Source organism: Hemicordylus capensis, chromosome 14, assembly GCF_027244095.1.
Source record: "Hemicordylus capensis ecotype Gifberg chromosome 14, rHemCap1.1.pri, whole genome shotgun sequence".
NCBI classification, from domain to species: Eukaryota; Metazoa; Chordata; class Lepidosauria; order Squamata; family Cordylidae; genus Hemicordylus; species Hemicordylus capensis.
In genome coordinates this window covers 1118957-1133365 of record NC_069670.1, presented here as the reverse complement: position 1 = coordinate 1133365, position 14409 = coordinate 1118957, and the positions used below count along the sequence as shown (strand labels likewise).

At 47.7% G+C, this 14409-nt stretch overlaps 1 protein-coding gene across 4 annotated transcripts in view; it reads right to left on the bottom strand.

Moving 5' to 3' along the window:
* Positions 1-309: 309 nt before the first annotated feature.
* The window catches only part of LOC128337689 (zinc finger protein 182-like), a 52689-nt gene continuing 38589 nt past the window's right edge, over positions 310-14409 (bottom strand). For 2 of the 4 annotated variants that reach the window (XM_053278954.1, XM_053278956.1), the window contains one exon: positions 310-7794. In XM_053278954.1, coding sequence (XP_053134929.1) covers positions 6359-7564 — 1206 coding nt within the window. In that variant the 5' untranslated portion in view covers positions 7565-7794 and the 3' untranslated portion in view covers positions 310-6358. Of the gene's footprint in view, positions 7795-12724; positions 12784-12982; positions 13021-13406; positions 13728-14409 lie in introns of those variants that run through there. The other 2 variants (XM_053278953.1, XM_053278955.1) reach the window with 2 other exon arrangements.

Here is a 14409-nt window from a genome sequence, read left to right as displayed (position 1 = left end):
TGCCTCCCCCAAATCACTTCAGACACACCTGTGTTCTCAGGCCTTGGGCTAAAAGTCTTTTTAAAGTGTATTGAAAAAACTATTGTTAAAATTTTGTGAAGTGGGTGAATGGTTTTTATTGACTTTTACATATTGTTTTCAGTTGTCTCCCCTGCCTTGATAAATTTGGTTTTAAGATGGTTTATAAATGAAATGAAAAAATCAATACTCACATGATCAACAGGCTTGTGGCTGTTCTCCAATTAAAGACTTGAAACCTAACACTAACCTAAACCTAAGACTAACAATCAACAGCCACAACAACTAGAAACAACGACCCACCCCAGCCCCAACCGCCTCCCCCTCCCTATCCCAAACAACAAATTCCCGCCTCTGATTGCTCCGATATTTAAACTCTATTATCTATTCATTCTCTCTCTCAATCGCTCTCTCTTTCACTCTCACAATCGCGCCCAATCTCTCTCTAAATGACTTTCGCTGCCACAGCCGCTCTCTCAGACACCCGCTCTCTTCCACTCTCACATTCGTTCAAGGGAGCCAGCGAGGATTCCAGGCCCAGGACCCCGTAGCGACGGGTGACCTCACAAAGGGGGCCGCATCACCAGCTGACTGCCAGCTCAACGGCCGCTTGTCCTCTGGAGTCGAGAACCCTCCTTGGAACTCGGGGGGCCCTACAGTTCTTCCGGGGGTTTCTCCCTTTCCGGCCACATCCCTGTTCCCCCAGAGGCCTCCACCTTCCCCACCATGGCTAGAGGGGCACCCTCCCAAATGCCAACTGGGAGACCCTTCCCACCTCCAGGACTCCCTTCTTTGCTGCTGTAAACCCCACGACACAAGGAGGAGTTTTCCTTTTCTGGGTTCCAAATACAACGGCCTCCTTCCTAGAGCAGTATCTCTTCCAAGACGACTCTGTGTACAAGTGGCTCTGCCTTCACCATCCAGAGGGACATCTCACCTTCCCTGATGCTTCCTGAAAAACACACCTTCCGGCATTTCAAAGATGAAAGGGGGGCCCTTCCCAATGTGTTTCTGGTCCCCTATTCCCATCCAAAGGGGCACTGCTTGACCAGAATTTATCCCCAAGGCTGCAATTACTACTACTACTACTACTACTACCATTTATGTGCCAATTTTCACCATTAGGGTCATTAGGAAGGGGATTGAGAATAAAACTGCTATTCTTGTTATGCCCTTATACAAGCCTATGACAGTGGCAGATGGTTGCCAATAGGGCGGAATTGTAGTGGTGCAGAGAGAAATGAACTCTGTACATGCTCAGGGGCCCCTTTGTCCTGGGTCTGGGATCAGACAGACAAAGATGAGTGACACAGTCTGTCACCCTTCATCAGGCTGAAACATTTTGCCTAACTCTCAGACAGCATGCTCTCCTACAACCAGAAGTGTAAATGGGCTTTTGATCAGGTTTCATTAGACTTCCAGTCTGTCTGAATGACTGAAGGTTGGTCCTTCCTCTTTAAATCAATTATTTCATGACAAAACTGACTCAGACCCTCTCCCGTTTTTTGAGATGAGTCCATCATAGGAATATAGGAAGCTGCAATATACCGAGTCAAACCACTGGTCCATCTAGCTTAGTATTGTCTGCACAGACTGGCAGCAGCTTTTCCAAAGTTGCAGGCAGGGATCTCTCTCAGCCCTATCTTGGAGATGCTGCCAGGGAGGGAACTTGGAACCTTCTGCTCTTCCCAGAGCGGCTCCATCCTCTAAGGGGAATCTCTTACAGTGCTCCATTCAAATGCAACCAGGGTGGACCCTGCTTAGTTAAGAGGACAAGTCCTGCTTGCTACATCAAGATCAGCTCTCCATGCTTGTCCCCATCAGAACAAGGAACTTGTGTATCAAGAAGGGCTCCAAAAGATGTTTAATTCTCAATGCAGTGAGTGTGATCCTGCATCACATCAGATGGGCTCAGTTAAGTAAAAGCATAGTAAATAGGTGCAGCCCCCTTCTTAGTGACCTGGTTTTATTTATATATTTATTTGCTTGATTTATATATCGCCCTTCCAAAATGGGTGTTTTGGGATAGTGCTGATAGTCCTTGTCTTCATTTTGAAATGGAACAGAGATTTTTAGTGTTAGAGGTTGTTGATTTTTACCCACAATAGGTAAAACAGCAGAGCACTAAGGAATGAGCACACACTCCAGTTACAGAGTAGGTAGCAGAGGATGGTTTGGATCTTGCAGCTATTTAGAGAAAACACATGGAGATCCTTGTATGACTAAACACTAAATATTTATTGGTTAAATACACTTAGATAGGAAAGACCTATCTCTAATCTAAAGGACTATATAATGGATAGGTAAGGAGAGAGAGAGGTTTCCATCTGCTCTCTATGAGGAAAGGAAGGATTGTGACTCAAGTACAGGAAGTGCTGCAGAGTCTGTTCAGGGGTCATAGAGTGGGGACAGATCGGGAGACCCTGACTCACTGTCTCTACTCCCAGTGACCCTAGTGGTCATTAGGACAGTTGGTGCAAAAGGTCGATGCACTGGAAGTGCATCTCCAACAATTAGAACTATCCATTTCTCTCTGCTTTCTCTCCTAATATGCTCCTAAGCACCATGTGTGTGTGCTATGTGGAACTCTGGAAGAAGCTGTATATAGACCAGGCCAGCTCAACTTCGGCCCTCCTGCAGATGTTTGCCTACAACTCCCATAATCCTTGGCTATTACCCACTGTGGCTGGGGATTATGGGAGTTGTAGTCCAAGAACAGCTGGGGGGGCCAAGTTGAGCAGGCCTGATATAGACTAAGCCACCCTCCATCTAGTTCAGTACTCTCTGACCCAGGGCAGCACAGCTTGAACCCTTGGGATTATAACTCCCAGCATGCTCAGCAACAGTCATCAATCATCAGAGGTGGTGCGAGATGTTGCCAACAATGGCAGGAGGGACAAAGTTGTTCAACACTGGTCTACACTGACTGGCAGCGCCCCTCCAAGCTTCCAGGCAACCTCTGTCCCAGCCCTATCTGTGGATGCTGCCAGGGATTGAACCTGGGACCTCTGGCATGGAAAGCAGGGGCTCAACTCCTGAGTGAGACGTGCTCCAGACGGACATATGAAGCTCCGGAACTCAGTCACACTCCTGGTCCATCCAGCACAGTATTGTCTACACCAACCAACACAGAACGGGATTCCTAGGCAAGGAAAAGCAAGGGAATGCTGTGAAACACGAATATTCATGAATCAGTTGGACCGAATGATGCACACTTATTCTTAACACAGAACCAAACACACCAGTATGAACACTTGGCCTCAATTCCCTAAGAAGGTAACAAGGGTCAAAGCAAGTCAAAAGAGAAAAAGAAATTGGACAAGGTTTGATATTTCACACAGTGAGGCAGTTTCCCAGGTTTCTCTGCAGTGTCAGATGTATGGTTTTTATACTCTGTGAGTTTGCTCATGTGCAGTAAGGCTTGCCTTCCTCCTGAAGTTCTTTTAAACACTCCAAGCATTCATGTGGTTTTCTCTATGTGGGTTCTATGGGATACAGTAAGAGCTCCACTTGTGCTGAAGTCTCTCCACACGCATTTATGTGGTTTCTCCCCAGTGTGCGTTCTATGGTGTTTATTCAGGTTGAAGCTCTTTCCACTCTTCAGGCATTTAAGAACATAAGAACAGCCCTGCTGGATCAGGCCCAAGGCTCATCTAGTCCAGCATCCTGTTTCGCACATTGGCCCACAAGATGCCGCTGGATGCCTCAGGCAGGAGTTGAGGGTATGCCCTCTATCCAGCTGTTACTCCCCTACAACTGGTACTCAGAGGCATCCTGCCTTTGAGGCTGGAGGTGGCCTGAAGCCCTCTGACTAGTAGCCGATGATAGACCTCTCCTCCATGACGTTATCCAAACCCCTCTTCAAGCCATCCAGGTTGTTGACTGTCCACATCTTGTGGCAGAGAATTCCACAAGTGCATTATGTGTTGTGTGAAAAAGTACTTCCATTTGTTGGCCGTAGATTTCCTGGCAATCTATTTCATGGGATGACCCCTAGTTGTAGTGTGATGTGAGAGGAAGAAGAATTTCTCTCTGTCCCTTTCTCCATACCTGGCATGATTTATAGACCTCTATCATGTCTCCCCACAGTCTTTTCTCTAAATTAAAAAGCACCAGGTGTTGTAGCCTTGCCTCATAAGAAAGGTGCTCTAGGCCCCTGATCATCTTGGTTGCCCTCTTCTGCACCTATTCCAGTTCTACAGTTTCCTTTTTTAGATGTGGTGACCAGAACTGTACACAGTACTCCAGGTGTAGCCACACCATAGTTTTGTATTAGGGCATTATAATATTAGCAGTTTTGTTTTCAGTCCCCTTCCTAATGATCCCTAGCATGGAATTGGCCTTTTTCACAGCCTCCGCACATTGAGTCGACACTTTCAACGAGTTGTCCACCATGACCCCAAGATCCCTCTCCTGGTCAGTCACCGACAGCTCAGATCCCATCAGCATATACTTGAAGTTTCCCCTTTACATTTTGGTCCTCTTTACATTTTGGGATTTTGCCACCTTGGGGAGATAGAGGTGCTAACTACTTAACAACGCTGCATTTTTCTAAATTTCGGGTTTCATTTGCTCGGGCCCGGTTTAATGTGTTGTCCTCTTCGCGTTTGGAACAGAGGTTTCCTAAAGATCATCCTGTTGCGGTTTTCTGCCATTGTGGCGTGGCCTCCTGGAAACTGTCACCCATGTATTGCTACATTGCTCTTTATATCGGGATGCTAGAGAAGAACTTATTTCCCCTCTGTTATTCAAATTTCCCGGAAGGTGTGAGCTCTTTTAATACATATTACTGCCTCGCAGATTCAAGCCCCGGGATTACAACAATCGTGGCTAAATTTTTCTACATTGCCATTAGGTTAAGGTCCCTATTAAGAGCTTAATTGCAAGAGCTTCTATTGTTTTTCAGTAATTTATTATGAGTGATTGTATTCCATTTTATTGTGTTTTAGCATTGTTTTATTGATCTTTGTATTGAGTATATTTGTTACTTCTATTTCTGCTGGCCAATGGCCGTAATAAAATTGATGATGATGATATACTTGAAGTTGGGGTTCTTCATCCCAGTGTGCATCACTTTACACTTGAACCGCATTTGCCACTTTGTCACCTACTCACCCAGTTTGGAGAGATCGTTTTGGAGCTCTTTGCAATCAGTTATGGATTTCACTACCCAAAAGAGTTTGTTATCGCCTGCAAATTTGGCCACCTCGCTGCTTACCCCTGCTTCTAGATCATTTATGAATAAATTAAAAAGCAACAGTCCCAGTACACCAGTTCCTGGGGGACCCCAATTCTTACTTCCCTCCATTGTGAAAACTCTCCATTTATACCTACCCTCTCCTTGATGCCTCCCTGATTTCCTCCTGCAACTCCCAGTCGCTGTCAGCGTTTTGATCTGGAGGGCAATAGCACGTCCCCAGTAGCACGTTCCCTTTCAGGCCTTGTACGGGTTTCTGTGGAGGACTCCAGTCCAACTAGGTTTTCTAGCTTATTAGATTATATCCCTTCTTTAACATACAGTGCTACTCCACCTCCAAGGCACCCTTCCCTGCCGTTTCTATAGAGATTACATCCAGGGATAAGTGTCTCATTGGTTCTCACTGTTCCACCATGCTTCTGTTGTTTATGTGGTTTCTCTCCAGTGTAGGTTCTAGTGGTGTGCATGAAACTGCGGAGATGTAGTTTGATGCTGGGGGTAGTGGTTCTTTAAGGGTGGGGAAGGGTGTACTTACCCCTTCCTCCACTTACCCCCCACCGGAGCTCCATTTTTAACAAAACCCATGGGGCGGCAGCATACCTCCCTGCCGCCCCTTCCTCTGTTCTTGGACGGGAAAAGCTCCTGGGCGTGCACCCATAGCATGTACATACTGAACGCACATTGTGATGGGCGCATGCGATACTTCCGGCCATTTCCAGCAAAGAACGAGGAAAGGGGCAGCAGGGTGGAACACTGCTGCTCCATGTGTTTGTGCTAAAAATGGAGCGCCAGAGGGGGGGAAAGCGGAGGGAGGGGTAAGTGCACCCTTCACTGCCCTTAAAGAACCACCACACCACCGGCGCTGAACCTTTTAGCCAGCACCACCTTTGAAGCAACACCTCTAGAAAGGCCTCTAGACTGGTTCATGAACATACCTGGTGGGTTCTATGGTGTACAATAAGATGTGCTCTCCAGGCATTTATGTGGTTTTTCTCTAGTGTGGGTTCTGTGGTGTATAGTAGGTTTTCTACTTGTGCTGAAGCTCTTTCCACATTCCTGTCACTTATGTGCTTTCTCCCCAGTGTGGGATCTGTGGTGTATAGTAGGTTTTCTACTTGTGCTGAAGCTCTTTCCACATTCCTGTCACTTATGTGCTTTCTCCCCAGTGTGGGATCTGTGGTGTACAGTAAGAGTTCCATTTGTACTGAAGCTCTTTCCACACTCCAAGCACTTATGTGGTTTCTCCCCAGTGTGGGTTCTTTGGTGTACAATAAGATGTGCTCTCTGGCTGAAGCTCTTTCCACACTCCAGGCATTTATGTGGTTTCTCCCCAGTGTGGGTTCTGTGGTGTACAGTAAGTTCTCCACTCGTGCTGAAGCTCTGACCACACTCACAGCATTTATGTGGTTTCTCCCCAGTGTGGGTTCTGTGGTGTACAATAAGTTCTCCATTCGTGCTGAAGCTCTTTCCACACACTGGACATTTATGTGGTTTCTCCCCAGTGTGCGTTCTGTGGTGTACAATAAGATATGAACTTGTGCTGAAGCTCTTTCCACACTCCAAGCATTTATGTGGTTTTTCTCCAGTGTGTGTTCTGTGGTGTATAGTAAGTTTTCCACTTGTGCTTAAGCTCTTTCCACATTCCAGGCACCTATGTGGTTTCTCCCCAGTGTGGGCTCTGTAGTGTACAGTAAGAGCTCCTCTTGTGCTGAAGCTCTTTCCACACTCCAGGCATTTATGTGGCTTCTCCCGAGTGTGGGTTCTGTGGTGTACCATAAGATGTGCTCTCTGGCTGAAGGTGTTTCCACACTCCAGGCATTTATGTGGTTTTTCCTCAGTGTGGGTTCTATGGTGTACAGTAAGTTGTGGTCTCGTGCTGAAGCTCTTTCCACACTCCAGGCATTTATGTGTTATCTCCCCAGTGTGGGTTCTATGGTGTTCAAAAAGATGTGCTCTCTGGCTGAAGCTCTTTCCACACTGCAGGCATTCATGTGGTTTCTCCCCAGTGTGGGTTCTATGGTGTATAATAAGATATCCACTTGTGCTGAAGCTCTTTCCACACTCCAGGCATTTATGTGGTTTCTCCCCTGTGTGGGTTCTATGGTGTACAATAAGCTGTACTCTCTGGCTGAAGCTCTTTCCACACTCCAAGCATTTATGTGGTTTTCCCCCAGTGTGGGTTCTGTGCTGTACAATTAGTTGTGCTCTCTGGTTGAAGCTACTTCCACACTCCAAGCATTTATGTGGTTTTTCCCCAGTGTGGGTTCTATGGTGTATAATAAGCTGTCCACTTGTGCTGAAGCTCTTTCCACATTCCAGGCATTTATGTGGTTTCTTCCTTGCGTTCATTTCCTTCTAAGACTGAAAGCTGGTTTCAGTAGAGGAGCTTTTCCTACACGGAAGACACAGGCTTCTTTCTCCTGCTTCCTGTATTATTTGCTGGATTACATGCTGAAAAGCATTGGATTCATTCCTGTTCTCCCAGTTTTCTCCAGTTTTTAGTCTCTCTTGTTTCCTTTTTTTGCATCTAGCAGCTCCATCCATTGGGTTTCTATCATTCTTCCTCTCCCAACATTTACCTGCAGTACCCCGAAAGAGAAAACTAGTTAGAGCCTGGGATAGAAAAGGAAACTGAAGGAGACCCTATTGTCACGAGCCAATGGCCCAGATCCTGTCTGCATGTGTCTCTTCTCCTTGAGAAACAACATGGGCTCTGAACTGCTTACTGAAACCACTGAGCTAAACCTGTTAATCTCTTCATTTCCTTAGCAATGCCTTATAAAATATTGTTATTAATATCCAGTTGATACTTGTATGTTGTATTCTCTTATAAGTTGCCCCCACCAAAGGACTATGGGCAACAACCAAGAATCTTGCTGTTTGAACAAGCTAATATTTTGGAAGCTGAGCAACATGCCTCAGTGACCTTGCAGATTACAGAACCAGGACCTTCACTGGCTGGCTTTATTTATTTATCTAACGATTGAATAATAAAATAAAATAAAATAAAAAATTTATACCGCCCAAAACACAAATTCTCTGGGTGGTTTACAAAACAATAAAAACAACCAATAAAGATTGACACGTTTAAACAATTTAAATTTAAAAATTCAAAACTATTAAAACAATTAAAACAATATCTAATTACAAGCCAAGGTGAACAAATGTATCTTGACTGCCCTTTAAAAAGTTGTAAGAGATGGGGAGGCTCTTATTTCAGCAGGAAGTGACCTGCAATTTGCGTTGGTCCCAAGACGCTTTGGGATAGGCCCATAGTCGTCATGGCCACTATGAACTCCTGAACCGCTCCAGACAAATTGGTCCCAAAGTGGACATTGAAGTCCCCCAGGACCACAATGCTGGGAGACACCTGAGACCAAGTCCGTCGGCTCAGTAAGGAACTCCATTGGGCAGTGGGACGATTGGTACACCAAGAGAAGTCCCAGTCTATCCCTGGTCCCCAAACCTAGCGACACACGTTAAGTCTGGTCAGGCACTTCCACAGGGATCCTGGTCAGGAAGATGTTATTCTTATAGACCCCAGCCACTCCACCTCCCCGCCCATGTCCCCGCACCTGCTCCTCAAAAGAATTCCCTAGAGGGAGAAGCTGGGACCAGACTGGGCCACCAGCCTCCCCCAAACAGGTCTCTGGAATACATACCAGGTCTGCCCCTTCATCCAGAATCAGATCATGGATGTTTTCCGACTTATTCTGGACAGACCTGGCACTACATAGGAGCAAGGTAAGGTTCTGTGGGAGGTCCACACTGCTCCCCAAGGTCAAAGAGCTGGTAGGGCAGTTGGAAGGGAAAACAGCTCATAGATTTCTGACTTCCCTTCCCCTGTAACGATGCGCTGACCTGCCAAATTTACTTCCTCTCTTCCCCACCACCCCATCATAGCCACCCCACAGTCAGTGGACACAACCCCTGTCTCCCCATCCCCAGACAAAACAAGACACATCTGGAGCACCCAGGATCTGAAAACTAAAGAAGCCAAACAAATATCATCAGGCCCCTTCCCTGGTCGCCCCCGAAGTTGCTCTCTCAATGGGGCTAACCCCTTTGGTGATGCCCCTTCGGTGTGACCCCACTGGTGGCAGGCCCAACGCCACAGGTAAGCAGTCCTTTTATAAGCCTAGAAAGACAGCTAATCTGAGCAGCTGACCCTCAGGAACTTCTGACTCACCCCCTCTGGCCCCGATCCTGCACAGACAAACCTGCAGGGCAGCCCCACACGCTAGGGGGCATACAGGCTGGCAAACTGACAACAGCAGACAGCAACCACACAGAGTCTCACCACTGGGCAGCCACTGTCTCTGGGAAGCAGATGTTAAAGCCTCCTCCTCTCTACAAGGCTTCTCATGTTTTAGATTCAAGCAAAGTGCCAGCTTGTTACCAGTTAGATGTTTCCCAGACGTACTGAACAGAAATTAGCAGGAAGTAATTCACACTTGTTATGGTGCTAATTGTTGCATCTTCCAGGCCTTTGGGCAGCTCCTGTTTGTATTAGAAGGAAGAGTGCTCCTCCCTCCCTCCTCCCATCAACATCAATGAGGCCAGCCCTAAAGGCCAGGACAGAGATATGGGCTTTTTGTTGCTGATCTAGCAAGGCCAGAGAACACTTCACATGACACTAGTCGCTCTCCGGGCCTGTCCCAAAACAGTGGGGTGCAAGAGTTAACCCTGCTGAACATCAGAGGACAACTTGATGGACATCTGACAACTCTAGATGGGCCAGAACCCAAAAGATGGGCAAGAGTGTTTCACAGATGACACCCCAGTGAGAAGTGGGAAGACCCTACCCCTCGAGAACCATCCAAGTGATCTGCGGAGATATAGCAATAGCAGTAGCAATAGCAATAGCACTTACATTTATATACTGCTCTATAGCTGGAAGCTCTCTAAGCAGTTTACAATGATTTAGCATATTGCCCCCAACATTCTGGGTACTCATTTTACCGACCTCGGAAGGATGGAAGGCTGAGTCAACCTTGAGCCCCTGGTCATGATCGAACTTGTAACCTTCTGGTTACAGGGCGGCAGTTTTACCACTGCGCCACCAGGGGCTCTAATATCCATTGGAAATGGAGACAGAATTGGCCAGAGAGCTGGAGATTGTGACAGTCACCAACTGGGATAAGAAGGGTTTAGGTAAAGTCATGGTTAACAGGTCTATCACTGGCTACTATCTGAGAGCCATCTTATTTATTTATTATTTCTCTGTGTAAACCGCCCTGAGCCACTTTTTGAAGGGTGGTATAGAAATCGAATTATTATTATTTATTTACACAGTCAGACAGGTGTTATTGACTGGTTTGTTTTATCCAGACATCGAGTCCTTCCCAAGGACCTGGGATGGCTGGATTTTATTACCAATTGTTATAGATATCGTCGCAGAATATAGGCTGTTCCCAGTAGAGCTGCTTTTTGTAACTGGCGGATAGTGATTTCTGTGACCCCGATGGTGTTGAGGTGCTCTTCAAGGTCTTTTGGAACTGCACCCAGGGCGCCAATGACCACTGGGATTATTTTGGTCTTTTTCTGCCACAGCCTTTCAATTTCAATTTGTAGATCTTTGTATTTTGTTATTTTTTTCTATTTCTTTTTCTTCTATTCTGCTATCCCCTGGTATTGCTATGTCGATTTATTATTATTATCATTATTATTATTATTATTATTATTATTATTATTATTATTATTATTATTATTATTTTAATAATTAATTGCTTTTGGTAATTGGCTGGTGGTGATTTCTGTGGCCCCTATGGTGTTGAAATGTTCTTCAAGGTGTTTTGGAATTGCACCCAGGGCGCCAGTTACTACTGGGATTATTTTGGTCTTCTTCTGGCACAGCCTTTCAATTTCAATTTGTAGATCTTTGTATTTTGTTATTTTTTTCTAGTTCTTTTTTTTCCTATTCTGCTATCACCTGGTATTGCTTTGTCGATTATTGATAATAAAATTCCAGGTCCTTGGGAAGGACTTGATGTCTGGATAAAACAAACCAGTCAATAACACCTGTCTGACTGTGTAAACAAGAAATAATAATAATAACAACAACAACAACAAAGGCAGCCTCAGAGGCACAATGCCTGAAAATGCTAGTTGAGGGGGAATAGCAGCAGGAGAGAGGGCATGCCCTCCCCTCTTGCCTGTGCCTCAATACCAGTTGAATCATTAGCATGATAAGAGGCATGCCCTCTTCAGAAATGCAGATCTATCTCTGCAGGAGCTTTCTCTCTCTGTCTCCCCCTCCCATTGGCTAGAAGGAAAACACGGAGCATGCCATGTGTTTCTTGTTTCAAAAGAAAACCGAGAGCAGAGGGGAGGGGCTGCTTCCCTCAATGCCGCAAAAGTACTTCGAAGTGGCTTTGCTCAACATTTCCCCCGAAGCCTGACGCCAAGTGCGAATAACTCCCAGGAGAGGGGGCATGATCTCATCTCTTGCCTGTGGGCTTCTCAGAGGCATCTGGTGGGCCACTGTGTGAAACAGGAGCCGGAGTAGATGGGCATTCTTGGGCCTGATCCAGAAGGGCTGTTCTTATGTTCTAATGTAAAGTGTGGGGGGCGGAGAGGGATGGATTGAAATCTGGTGGAGAAAATCATATAACTGGCCCTAGTGAATCACGAGACCTTTTCCAACAGAAGGGCAGCTGCAATTTCCCCCAGAATAGCCCAGATGTGGCATCATTCTCGGAGAGAAGAATAATCTCCCCACAGTGATAGTGGGCTCCATTATGGTACTAACTTGGTACTAAATCTGGTTGAAAAAGAAAATCCGACTGCTGTCACCAGAGCCTTTTCTGACAGGTGGGTGGCTACCATTCCCACCCCCCACCCCCAGGTATAGCATCATTCCAGGGAGAAGTGGCATCCCTCCCCCCACATACGGGAAGGAATGGACTCCATTCTGGTCTTTCAAACAAATTTCTGGGCTGAATGTGTGCCCAGATGCACCCTCTTCCTTAATTTGGGGGTTTTCATGAGCTGTACGCCATGATCATCACAATTATAACAAATTAAGGCTTGACTTATCTCGCTTTGCATGTAATGCGTCTGTCTCATATATCAGTTTCACCTTTTAATTTGCATTACTGAAATTAATGGACTTTTGCACGATATTCTAATTTTCCGAGTTTCACCTGTAGGGGCCAAGGGACCACAACACCCCACCAATGCAAGAGGGAAACGGCGTTTCCAGTTGGTGCCTTGCCCGCAACAGGCAGCTGGTCTTAAATCGGTTTGGATCAGACACAAACTGTGCTGGGGCATCAAATCCCCAGGATCACTTCATTCCAGCCCCATTCATCCAATGACCCTTTTGCATGAAGGCACAAAATGGTCTCTTGCCTCTTCGCCATACCACGCCGCCTCCCTCCGCCACTTAGCTCTCCTTGGTACGCGTGCTTGCTCCCCCTCCCCCGAGGAAGGTCCACCTGCACTCCCTTTTCGGCAAAGCCCCAGCCAAGATGGCCCTCCTCCCTCCCTCCGCCACTGAGCCCTCACCGCGGCATGATCCCAGCCAGAGGTTCCACCCCCTGGCGAGGTCACCAAGGAGACCGCCATCTTCCACCAGCAGTGCAGACCAGGGGGTTACAGGGGACCGAGGGACCACAAGGCCCCACCGATGCAAGAGGGAAGCAGCGTTCCCTCTCAAGGCGCCTCGATCGCAACAGGCAGCTGGGCTTCAATCAATTAACCTTTGGCTGCAAACAATGAGCATGCAAGAAGCAACAGCCCTTCAAGTGGCACCCAATGCCATACCTTTTCCTGGATGCCCCCGTGCTGCATACAGTTTGAAGCTGTAAAGGTAGGGAATGAGATTATTATTATTATTATTATTTTACATTTACATTTATATTTTACATTTATATCAAGATAGCTGTAGGAAGGTCTCAGCAGCATGTGGAGGCAAGACACAAGAAGGGTCCCACGCCTCCGTGATCCTCTTCCTCTTCCGTGCCATGTGCAAAATTGAGGAAGTGAGTGCCTTGATTGCAGTTGGGGGGGGGGGTTTGACTCCCAGTCAGGGACCGGCACTCAACCCTGCTGGCTGCACACCTCAGAGCCATGGTGGGACATTTCTGACAGCAGAAAAGACTGCTGGGTGGCTGGGAGAGAGAGAGAGAGAGACCACCCCTTCCACCCCTTCCCCGGGGTGCTGCTGCTGCTGCTTTTCCTCCCTTACCTTGCTCTTTAGCCAAAGCATGCAGCAGCCCAGAGTCCTTCAGGCTGGCACAGGGTGTGTGTAAGAACACGTTCAATCCTTCAGGCAGCGCTGTCCTCTTGCACCCTTTTGCAGACTCAAGGATCCCCCCGAAAACTCAGGAAAGTCCTGCTCGTTATTAGGCCCAGTCGGCTTCTGCAGCCTCCTGCAAGCTCTGCCTCCTTTCCAAGCCCTTCACTCCCTCTCCCCGCCTTCTCTTCCGCTTCCTCCTCCTTCTCTGCACTTCTTGCAACACTTTCAGGCTATTCGCAGGATCCCCAAATCCCTGGTGGGGGTGGGTGGGTGAGGCTATCCCACAATGCATTGCACAGGAAGCTGAGAGGCTGGGCATGGAATGGAAATGCAGCTGCAGCAGCTCCTGGCTTCCTGGCCGCTCTTGAAGCAGCACTCCGAGGACTTCAGGAAGCCGGGCTGCGGGTGGGAGACTGTGAGGATAAGGGAAGGCGGGGGGGGGGGGGGCGGGGACAAGCGGAGGGTGGTGCAGCCTGGGGAGCTCAGAGCCCGGCCAGGAGGAGGAAGAGGAGGAGGAGGAGGAGAGAGAGAGATCCAGGGAGAAGGGGGGGGTGATGGATGCAGCCGCCGAAGGCAGAACTCCTGGCCCCAAGCAAGCAAGCAAGCAGCTGGTCTCTGGCTCCTCCCGTCTGCTCTGAGGAGGGAAGCTGAGGGGAGGGAAGGAAACTGCCAGATCCCCGATGGAAGGGCTGCTGCACCCCACCTCCTGCACAGCCTGGCCTCAGGGGGATCTGGGGGTCAGTGGGGCCAACCTAGGGGCAGAGGCGGCCCTGCCTGAGGGCCCTCCTGACCTCGCCTGACAGTGACACACACACACACACACAGGGACTCCAGTCAGGATGGGACTTGGGCATTCTGGGCAGCGGATGATGGGCCTTTTAGTCCAACCACATCTGGGGAACCATATCTGGGAACCCCTGCCGTAAAAAGACAAGAACTGATTTGTGCCAGA